The 12077-nt window shown below is 32.8% G+C and overlaps 1 protein-coding gene across 3 annotated transcripts in view; it reads left to right on the top strand.

The window, feature by feature from the left end:
- Positions 1–9615, top strand: part of TINAG (tubulointerstitial nephritis antigen) — a 71479-nt gene extending 61864 nt beyond the window's left edge. For all 3 annotated transcript variants that reach the window (XM_039852874.1, XM_039852872.1, XM_039852873.1), the window contains 2 exons: positions 747–792; positions 8024–9615. In XM_039852874.1, coding sequence (XP_039708808.1) covers positions 747–792; positions 8024–8158 — 181 coding nt within the window. In that variant the 3' untranslated portion in view covers positions 8159–9615. The remainder of the gene's footprint in view (positions 1–746; positions 793–8023) is intronic.
- The last annotated feature ends 2462 nt before the right edge of the window (positions 9616–12077 follow it).

The raw sequence follows: 12077 nt of genomic DNA, 5'->3' as shown, positions 1-12077 counted from the left end.
ATATTTTTACATAAATTCTCTTATCTACAACAATTTTCTGTATTTACATTATGTTTTGTATCGCAAGTCTTGGAGGTTTGTGGTTTATGCCATTTAGGGTAGGTAGAGTTTCAGAGAGTTAGATGTAAAAGAGGTAGGCATCATTAAGTATTTTGAAACCTTTGTGGAATCCTATGGCATTTATCTTTCTCTGTCTGGTTTATTTCACTACCATAATATTCTCTAGGTCCATCCATATTGTCATAAATGGCAAGTTTTTTTTTTTTTATGGCTCGGTAATATATATATATATTATATATATATTATATATATATATATATACACACATCCATATATATATATATAAAATCTCACATCTTATTCATTCATCTATCAAATATATATGTTTTACTTGAAATAAATATATGTCAACTGTATTTTAATAGAATAAAAAATAAAACAAAAACAACAACAACAAAATAAAACCTTCATACCCTAGTTGCCCTAGGATCTCCTTTGAGCAATAAGTTTGATTTCAAACCATTTGGATATAAATGACTATTTTCTGAGCAAGTAAATAATGTCGTAGTCAAAAAGAAAACTATACAAGCACATTTCTGTCAGGCAATAATGACAATTGCATAGTAAAAGAGGGTGGAGCAAAGGAAAATAGAAAAGATACAATCCTGAAAATAATTTACATTTTATCAAGATGCAAGTCAAACATTTTTAACCATACCAATATTTATTATTATTACTATTTGTAGATGGGGCACACTGAGAGGAGCCCAGGGACGAAAAGAAAAATTTTGGGTATGTAACTCTACTTGAATTTCTACCATGAAGTATATATTTTAGAATCTTCTGTGTCTCTACTCCTGCTTTGCATTATTTAGTCACATCCTAAGTCACTATAATATTGTTTGCAATGCCAGTATTTTCTCCAACACAAAAGTCATTGTAATCATTAATATTATAGTAATAATTTTCCTCAAATCCTCTTATTTTAAATTGTTAAAAACCAGTATTTTGTTTTCAAAATGAGAATCAACAGGAAAACTTTTTTTCATATTATTATCAATATTAAACTTAAAGTAATGGTTATATTTCTGTCATATGTGTCAATCAATTTTGCGTTCTTACATTATTTTTGCTATGGATGATACCTTTGTACTATTTGTGTCAATTATTTATATATAAAGGTTAAGTGTTTTGTTTTTGCTTTTGCCAATTATAACATGTACATGTTTCTTTATGGAGAAAAAACAATGTCTAGTCTTAATATTAATAGAAAGTTACATGTAAGAAACAGTTTGAAAATGATTACAACATATTAGCTCAAATATTCAGTTGATTACAGTAAACTTTGATGAATTGTCCCAAGTCCTTACATTATTATACATTTTTTTTCAGAAATAATATAAAGTTTAGAGAATGATATTCATCATGAAATTTGAGCTTGAATGTATGCAGTAGAGGGTCTATTATAACTAACAAAACACCAGATATTAGTACTTGTACTTACCAGAGTGAATCTTGTTAATTAGAGTTCTCCACAAGTCACTCACAAAAATCAGTCACCCAAGTATGTGGTCCTAACCTTGTATCTGTCTTGATATATGGCAACATTATGTTTTTAAGTAGAATGATGCTTCTTTGTTTTTAAACTCAGCTTTCTTAAATATCATTTTTCTTATTAAAATAAAGCTTGAAGTAGCCAATAATTAATATTAATATTCAAGAATTAAATTCATAATACATGAAAGAAGATATTTGAATATCTACAAATAAATTTTTATATGGGATTTTTATTAAATTAATTTGAATAGTTATCCAATCGTATAATGTAACATTTAGAGCCAAAAATTTCTTTAATATATTTATTTCACAACAATTCTTATCATAAAGCACTCAGTAAGTATTTATTGAGTAAATTTGACTGTGTTGAGTAAATATGAATATAATGTAAAGGAAACGTTCTGTGATCTTCTTACCTTCAACTCCATTTCCATCCTAAAGCCTCATGGGTAATAAACACATACACACTCACACTCATTTGTTCAACACAGGTACACTACCCTTTCTTTTTTCTGTGCTAGTTAAATCTGATATGTATTTTTTAAAATGAATTTATTTAAATTAGTTTCAAGTATACAGTACATTGGTTAGACATCTATATAGTTCATAAAATGATCCCTCTAATTGCTCCCTCCCTTCCCTGGCCCTCCACTTAGCCATCATATTAATGCTAACTGCATTCTCTCTGCCATGCTCCCTGTGCCCAACTATCAACTACTAATTTGTACTTCTTTATGTACACTATCCTTTTAAACTACATTTCTTGTAGTTACTATCAATTCTGAACTTACTACTTACCAAAAATTTTCAAAGAAAACATTAATTCATGGGCATATGGCCAGGATTTCTTTCTACTGTCACTCTTTTAGATACATTATTTCATGTAAATGGTAGAAATATAAGACTCGGACTGAAAATTTATTGTATTTTTTTATTATAAATTTTGGTTGACTTTTTTTCCCCACTAAACTATATATTCATTTCAGACCAGAATCATATCTGTCTTATTTTCCAATGTATACAAAGAGCAGTGCAAAATTACTGGTATATAGTAGGAATATAAACAATATTTGTTGAATGTGTAAATGAATAACAATTTATAAATCCAGTCATCACTAAAATTATTTTCATTTTGTATAAAACTTAATATTGGTTTAATTAAAATATGAAATATTTAAAAACTATTTTACTGTTTCATCAAGAATTGTGAAAGGTCTAAGATGCTAGTCCACTTATATGAAGACACTTGGGTCAGAAGAAAAGAGTTCTTAACCGATACAACAAAATCAATAGCCAATGTCACAGCATTGGACCCCCGTACTTTAGTCTTGCAGGTGCTGTGATAAGAGTCAATGGAATTTTTCTATAGAGGTGACAATTTAATCTCTATGTATGAGAGACAGAAAACGATGTATTTTCTTCATTTATATGGAGGAGTGAGACAGACAAACTCCTTCTTTTCTGGAAGGAGTGAAAAAACTTGTATTCCATTAAGTTGAAATGGGATGGGTCTTTTGTTCTTACCCTAAACCTGAGGAATATAAATATGTCTGGGGCCAGATGCATACCAGATAATGTCTCCAAATGATGGGTTTTATACCTTTTAGTATGTAAATACCGAGGGAGAGGGAGATAATGTCCCAGTACTCCTGGCAACCTGAGCTATAATTTAGAATTTTGTCTGGTCTCTAACACTTTGGCCCTTTGGGGGAGCTAAGGGAAGTTTTATTATCCTTTAGGATTTGATCAATTAACTAGACAAATGGCTACAGGTCTAATTCTCATGATATGTGAAGATAAAGTATAAAGTATTTCTAGGAGAAGTAAAAGAAAACATTTCCTGTCTTATAATACATATGCAATTTGTGTGACAGGAGACTAAGTTTTAGGTAAGTTTAAGTTTAAAGTGTATAAAGTGATGATTTCTCTATATATAAATATTGCAAAATGCTTACCAAAATGTTTGTTAACACTCCCATAGCCTCATATAGTTACCATATTTTGAGTGCATGGTGAGAACATTTAAGATATACTCTCTTACCATCTTTCAGGCATACAATAGAAGTATTGTTAACTATAATCACCATGTTGTATACTAAATCCTCAAAACTTACTCATCTTATAACTAGAAGTTTGTACCCTTCGACCATTATTTCCCCCAACAAATTGGATAACATAGATGAAATAGATAAATTCCTAGAAATGTATAAGTAATGTACCAAGACTGACTCATAAAGAAATAGAAAATTGGAACAAATTAATAAGTAAGGAGCTTGAATCAGCATTCAAAATCCTTCTAATAAAAGTAAGCCCAGAACCAGATGGTTTCACTGGTGAATTCTACCACACATATAAAGAAAAATTAATGCCAATAGTTCTCATACTCTTCTAAAAAATCAAAGAGCAGGGAACACTCCTTAACTTATTTTATGAAGCCAGAACTACTCTGATGTAAAGTAAGGTAAGGACACTACAAGAAAACTATAGATGATTATCCCTGATGAACATAGATGCAAATATTTTCAATGAAATATTAGCAAACTGACTTCAACAGTACATTGAAAGGGTATTATATTATGATGAAGTGAGATTTATCTCGGGGATGCAAGGATAGTTCAACAAATGCAAATCGATAAATGTGATACGCTTTACTAATAAAACAAAAGATAAAATTCATGATCATCTAATAAGTACAAAAAAAGCATTTGACAAAATATAACATTCCTTTACAATAAAAATACTCAACAAATTGGAAATATAATGAACATACTTCAACATAATAAATGCCATATATGACAAACTCACAGCAAACATTATACTCAATGATGAAAGTTTAAAAGTTTTTTGTTTAGATCAAGAATGAAATGAGACTGTCCATTCTTACTTCTCCTATTCGATATAATACTGGAAGTCCCAACCAGAGCAATCAGGCAAGAAAAAGAAATAAAAAGCATCCAGATTGGAAAGGAAGAAGTGAAGTTGTCTCTGTTTGCAGATATGACTTTATATATAAAAAATTTTAAAGACTCCATCAAAAATCTATTAGATTAAGTAAATTCAGTAAAGTTGCAGGATACAAAATCAACATACAAAAGTCAGTTGTGTTTCTACATACTAGCAAACAAAAATTTCATTTACAGTAGTATGAAAAAAATTTAGGACTAAATTTAACCAAGAAGATGAAAGATCTGTATACTGAAAATTGTAAAAAATTGAAAGAAAGTGAAGAAGATACAAATAAATGAAAGGATACTCTGTTTATAGATCAGAAGAATTATTATTGTTAAAATACCTATACAACACACACCCATCTATAAATTCAATGTATCCTTAGCAAAATTTCAATGACATTTCATAGAAATAGGTAATCCTAAAATTCATATGAAACCACAAAAGACCCTGAGTAGCCAAAACAATCAGGAGAAAGAATAATGAAGCTGGAGGCATCACACTTCCTGATTTCAACTTTTTTATAAAGCTTGAGTTATCAAAACAGCATGATTCTGACATAAAAATAGATACATAGACTAACGGAACAGAATGAGAGCCCAGAAATAAACCCACTGACATACAATCAACTAATTGTCAAAGAAACCAAGGAGATGCATGGGGAAAAGATAGTCTCTTCAGTAAATGGTTTTGGGAAAACTGGGTAACCATATATACAAAGCATAAAATCAGACCCTTATATTATGCTACCTACAAAAATTAACTTGAAATGAATTAAACACTTTAATACTGAAGACCATAAGATTCCAAGGAAAAAAAGGAGGAGAAATTCTCTTTGCCATTGGTCTTTGCAAAGACTTTTCATATATGATACCAAAAGCAGAAGCAGCCAAAGGAAAATCAAAAAGTGACACTACATCAAACTTAAAAGCTTCTGCACTGCAAAAGAAGCAATCAGCAAAATAAAAATTAAACCTATGTAATAGGAGAATATATTTGCAATATATTTGCAATACGATTATCTGAAAAAAGGTTAATTTTAAAAATATATAAGGAACTCATACAACTCAATAGCAAAAAACCTCCAATCTGATTGAAAAATGGGAAAGGATTTGAATAGATGTATTTCCAAAGTAGACACATAAAAATGGCCGATAGGTACATGAAAAAGTGCTCAACGTCACTAACCACGAGGGAAATAGAAATCAAAATCACAATGAGATATCATCTCATACCTGTTAGGATGACTACTATCAAAAAAAACCAAACCAAAACAACAGCCAAAAAAACAGTTCTGGTGAGGCTGAAGAGGGAATCCTTGTACACTGTTGGTGCAGCCATTATGGAAAACAGTATGGAAGTTCCTCAAAAAATTAAAAGTAGAACTACTACATGATGTTGCAAAATCCTACTTCTGAGTATATGTTCAAAAGAAATAAAAAAAGAATATTAAAGAAATGTTTACACTCTCTTGTTTATTGCAGCATTACTCACAATAGCCAAGATATAGAAACACTCTAAGTGTTCATCAATGGATGAGAGGATTAATAAGATGTGGTGTGTGTGTGTGTGTGTGTGTGTGTGTGCGTGCATAGTACAATAAAATATTATTCAGCCATAAAGAAGAAAATTCTGTCTTTTGTGACAACATGGATGGGCTTTGAGGGCATTATGCTAAGTGAAACAAGCCAGATAAAGACAAATATATGTTATCACTTATATATATAATCTAAGAAAGTTGAACTCAAAAATAGAGAATGGTGGTTGCCAAGGGTTTGGGGTTGGGGGAAATGGGAAAATATTGTTCAAAGGGTAAAAACACCCAGATCTGGGAATCTAATGCATAGCACAGTAACTATTATTATCAACACCGCATTATATACTTGAAAGTTGATAAAGGATTAAATCTTAAATGTTATCAACACACACACACACACATGCACACACATCATGAACATTAAGAAACAGGTATTAACTAACATTATTGTGGTAATCATTTTGCAATATATATGTATATCTAATTACATTGTATATCTTAAACATATTTTATATTTTAATAATATCTCAATAAAGCTGGAGAATAAGAAGGCAAAGAGTCAAATCTTAAAAGAAATGAGAATAAGTTCTTCATTAAGGCTGACGATTTTGATGTTGAGTGAATCTACCCTCTCTTACATGGTAGAAAGCAGTAAAACTTGAATGTAACATTCTATACCTTGAGAATACCAATGTAGATCACATCTGAGAAAACTTTTCATCTTAGGCCAAGTATAGAGTGAACGTGAGGCAAATCCTATGAATAATTTCAGTAATTATCCTACTGAGTTTTTCTGTCACATTTAGTTATAGTCAGATAATTCCTTTCCGTATGCCCTTTTGGCTTTCATGATATTTTCTATACACTGCATTAATGTTTTTTCTTCCCTGTACACTTATTTCCTCAAGCTCTAAACTAAGGAAATGTTCTAGACCTATCTCAACTCTCTAACCATCATTATTTTTTAAAAAATAAAAATAAAACAAAAGTTCTAATTCCTATTAATTCTACTTTCTGACTATTTCTTATATATGTTCTCTATTTCTCTCTCTATTTTCCCTGCACTTCCACAAGTCACTCATCTTGATTATGACAAATTTACTAGCTAGTCTCCCTGCCTCTTGTATCTACCTTCTTCAATTCATTCATCTCATTTCATGCAAAAATGTAATCAAAATATAAATTTGTTCATCTTTCTCTCCTGCTGGAAGCAACTCAATAACTTGCTATCATTTTCACCATTATTTTCTCAGTATAGATGTCCTTACCTCCTGTTCCAAGCATATAAATACACGTATATTAATTTAACTGATGGGTAACCTACCAACTTGCTTCTGTTTTATGACCTAATTTTATAACAATTTTATTGCTTTGTTTCACTGTTTCATGCTGCCTCATGATTTTGTGTTTATGCTCTTTTTTTCTTTTATCTGAATCTCCTCTCTTCCTTTTTAATCTGGTTAATTTATGCTCAGGCTTTAATATGAATCTCATGTGGTGCTTCCCCCATGACAATTTTTCTGAACCATTCAAGTAAATGAGATGCCCCTCTGTTGACCTCAGTTGCACCTTTTGCATATTTCTACCTTGTCTTATATTGGCTGTACTTCATTAGACCATAAGCTCCTTGAACACAGGATAATGCATTTGTCTTTGTTCTTCTAGTGTCTAGCATTGGGCCAGTCATATCATAGACACAAACTTAAGCTTGCGTGTCTTCTGATGTGGCATTTCAAGGTCTCATGCATATGTTACTGTTGTCCTCTGGGGGACTCAGAGGTATTACACCAATTCTGGCTATTGGTAACATAAATATGCATGCATATTAATCTAACTGATGAATGATGTAACCTTTATTCTTATTTAGAAAGTATTTAGGTTCTTAATAATTATAATTCATAATAAGTCTAAAATATCATAATAAGTAAAAAATATCAAAGTGTGATATTCATCTTTTTCTTTTTTTTTGTTTTTATTCAGATTGTTGCCAATTCCTGGGGAAACTCATGGGGAGAGAATGGCTATTTCAGGATTCTTCGAGGAGTAAATGAGTCTGACATTGAAAAGTTGATTATCGCAGCTTGGGGCCAACCGACAAGTTCAGATGAACCATAGCTTATCATTAAATTTCCATAGGCTATGCTTTGAAGTAATCCCTTAAACTTAAATTAAGCAGTGTGAGGTTGTCTGTGACAGTGAATCTTTGTGTCTTCACCTTATTATTATAATGTTTTCTGGTTTTACCCTAGACTCTATGCTTTGCTTCCTTTATTTTACCGAGTATATAAAAATATTGAGAGGACAACAGAGTGGCTAAATGCCTTTAAACTTCCTTGGATGTCTTTAGCACTTGCATTCAAAGTTCATTGCATTCTTTTGTAGAAATGATGTGGTTTCTATCTTTGACCAATGAGGACTTCAGATAACAAAAAAGAAATGGAAACATCAATTTACCATCCTTACAATTTTTTAAACTAAATAATGCTTTCTTAAATCAGAGCTTGTTTGTGTTTTGCCAAGAGCAATGGAAATAGGTTATTAATTGTTTCTCTCAGTAAGCTAACATTCTGTTTCTTTTTATTTGCCTAAACCTAATTTGTAATTCAAACCCAAAAGGAAAGTAACTCTCCACAGAAAATAACTACTCTTTATGGTACCGTGAAATGGCCTGTAATGTGGAGAAGGTGGTAAGTAATGAAATAGCTTAGAGGCTAACAATAGAAATACAGTCTACAGACACATAAACACCCATATTTTTAGAAGCCAGTACCCTTTGTGTAAAGTCTATTAAAATCAGCTGCAAGACTGTATTTGGAAAGATAACATATTTATCCCCCCAAAACAGTAATTTGATGCCATGAGTCAGAAAGAATAAATAAACTTTTATCACAACCGTTTCACAGTTCACTGCTTGAGACTCTAAAAAGTAAGTTAAATTGGCACTAATTTGCATTTAATTTTTATTTTAGTTCTCTATAGCCAGAAAAACAGAAATAGCATCATCATAATAGTTGGGGAAAAGATATAATCTTTTCATAATTCACTGGCATCTTAAATGGCAAAAGAATAAATGAAGTAGCGAAGCTGATCAGTAAGTGAGCATGGCCGATGACAATGACAATGGTGGGATATCCACAGTCTTAATTTCTGGGTGCTTGGTCATCTTAATTTTCAGCGTGGGGCTTTTCTATGTCCTTGTGCCCAAACGGCCCTGATTAAATAAGCCAGACAGGCTGTGAGGAAAAAGAAATATGAAGTGCTACTGCAATTATTGTTTTCTCCTTTAGTCACTGCAGCTTTATCAGAAGCAGCATCTATTCACTTGGTTTCTCCCTAGAAAATATACATGAGGCTGATTCATCTTATGGGGACTGGATGACGTTTCCCCAGAGTGTTGAGAATAATTTGATTTTGTTTTATTTTGAATCCCTTTAGGTGCAGCCCCTGAAACAAGGCATCAAGTACAAATTGTTTGGGCAGTGAAGGGGACACTGAGAAGGGAGCAGGGCAGTGATATGGGATAGTGAAGGCAGACAGTAAAGGGTGCATTACCAAGCCAAGCACTGCCACAGGCAAGTAGTTTTTATCCCACTGGGGACTGTTGATATATTCCTCAGATATATGCCACCCTGGAAAGGTAATTGGTAGTTGAGGCCTGCTCCTGGTTGTCATGAGTTTCCTGGTTGTTCCGATCTGGCATGAGGGTGGGAAAAGCAGTGTCCAGGGAATACCCATAGGCAAAAAAAAAGTATATTCTGGTATTTGGATGTCAGGCTGAAATGGCATGAGTGAGGCAATGTAGGCGGGGCAGCAATAGTTTCTCTGCCGGAGGTGCTAAAACACTTTTAAAACCTTCCTTAGATACTGAAGATTGAAGAAATAATAAATGATAATGCACTAAAATGCCAGATGACTAACTGCTTTTAACAACACTTATGAGATCAGGTTGATCCAACCTCGTCCTTGTTATGTAAATAGACAAAAATTGTTGGAATTAATTTTCACATTGTGGTATATGATTCTAGATTGTAGGCTTATATTCTGCTGTTTTAAATTTTTTCCTACTGTTCTAACTATCCCAGCTGATAGGGAAACTAATCCCAATGATTGGAAAGAAAAGAAAAAAATATCACAATACTAAGCTCCATAGAAAGATAGAAGATGTGTTTGTTCAGCAATTACAGACTAAGAGTTAAAGGAGAAACAGAGACTAGTTGAGACAGAGTATACCAAGGGAATAAGAAAAATATTTCTGAAGTTTGTTGAGTCACTGTCTTCCTTTGAATAATGTTGCTCTTTATTTTTACAACTTTAAAGAGCATGTTTGGTTCTACTTATTATCCCAAAGCCCTGAGTCGTCATCACCTTTCGGAAAACAGTGATTGGCATATTTTTTGCCCACTGTAGAGACTGAGAAGCTGTGTGTATAATTGATTTGACTGATAACTAGATGGTCTCTTCCTACACAGTGGCTTTTCTTGCCTTGCAGTATGCCCTGCCCACTTCAGCTTGAAGAGAGCAATGGAAAGGACCATACATTTGGTGCATATATCTTTAGAGTTCCTGTCTCTGTTTGCATATATTGGGTTTTATTATTTTGTGTGAAGAATGTATGAGAGAAAAATTGTCCATAAAGATTATTTCACTCAGCCAGGACAATATGTCTCAAATTGGATAATATTGTGAGCACTGAGATCTGGTTTTCTTCCTATTTACTCAGAAGTATGTACTATTTATGTACTTTTTATGGGTTCCAGTTTAAACTGGTTATTATATATAGTTTTTTTTTTTCTAGAAAAAGAAAAAAATAGTCCCAATATAGCACATCGAATCAAAGCTTGGCCTTTCCACTCAGTCGAATAATACTCTTTCTTCAGGCGTCATTAGGAAATACATATAAGAAATAAGTAAGATGATCTTGAAGATCAGGCTTCTGGCCTTTCCTGCTTCACAATCTTTGAGGCTTTTCTCATTCTATTCTAAACAATTAAAGGCCTTCCCCTGTTTTTATAATGTATACTCACAAATTCTCGTGAAAGTGCATATATTAGAATGAAGTTCGTTAGTTGGTATTCAGCCTGAAAAAAGGAGACCACTAAGTGTTTTCGACAGAAGGACTGCAGTGAAAGAATTGGCTGTGCAGGTGATAGAAGAGCAGAGAAGGCAACAGAGGATAATGAACCGGTTCAGAGATGAGCAATAGTAGAAAGCCAACATCCTCACTAGATTGAAGGTATAAAGTGAAAAGGTGGGCTACTGGAATGTAGGGGCTGTTATCTTTCTGATGGTAGCTGGAAGCATGACTGGCCGGTGTGGTAGAAGCTGGAGTCATGAAAAAACATGTGTTGCCAAATTTGCCAGCTGAGTTGGAGAAGAAGGGGAAAGACTCTGAGACTACTCATTTCCTCATGCCTTCCAAACTTTCATCAATGCTTCTCACTGGTTGATCTGCTGAAAGATGACTGATTCAGGAGGTTGTGAAATTAAACTCTCAGAGTCATCCTACAACCTTTATCAGATACAAAGGAGAATAGGATATGGGCAAGGAAGAAATAAGAGGGCAAACATAGAAAATAAATTTCGATTCATTCAAGATAGATATTGGAAATTAAGCTTATATAAATGGTTTCTCATTAATTGATTAGCTCATGAACTCAGTTCCTGGGTTAAAAAATATATCTTAAGTACTATAATGCTTGCTATTACAAGTACTTTTTTTTTTTTTTGGTTATAATCTTTTAACCTATAGGGAATATATTATAATCGTTGTAGGGAAAGACTTTTCCTCACTGTTTTCATAGTACTTTCTAAAAACTCTGATATTTTGCCACAATTGCCTACCAAAAGGATTATAATAATCTGATCTTGAAACCAGAGAGCAACTGAGTCTGGGGCTCCTGCTGCCTGTGCTATTCAGCCAATAGGCCAACACAGGAGTTGGGCTATTTAGAATAAGTGTTTATTGTCAGAGCACCAGGGATCTGAAAAGGCAGCAGGTTAACACCTTCAAAACTTCCTTCCTTTCTCAGTCCAG

The sequence above is a fragment of the Pteropus medius genome, unplaced genomic scaffold, assembly GCF_902729225.1.
Source record: "Pteropus medius unplaced genomic scaffold, Ma_sr-lr_union100, whole genome shotgun sequence".
Classification (NCBI taxonomy): Eukaryota; Metazoa; Chordata; class Mammalia; order Chiroptera; family Pteropodidae; genus Pteropus; species Pteropus medius.
This window is presented reverse-complemented; position numbering and strand designations above follow the sequence as displayed.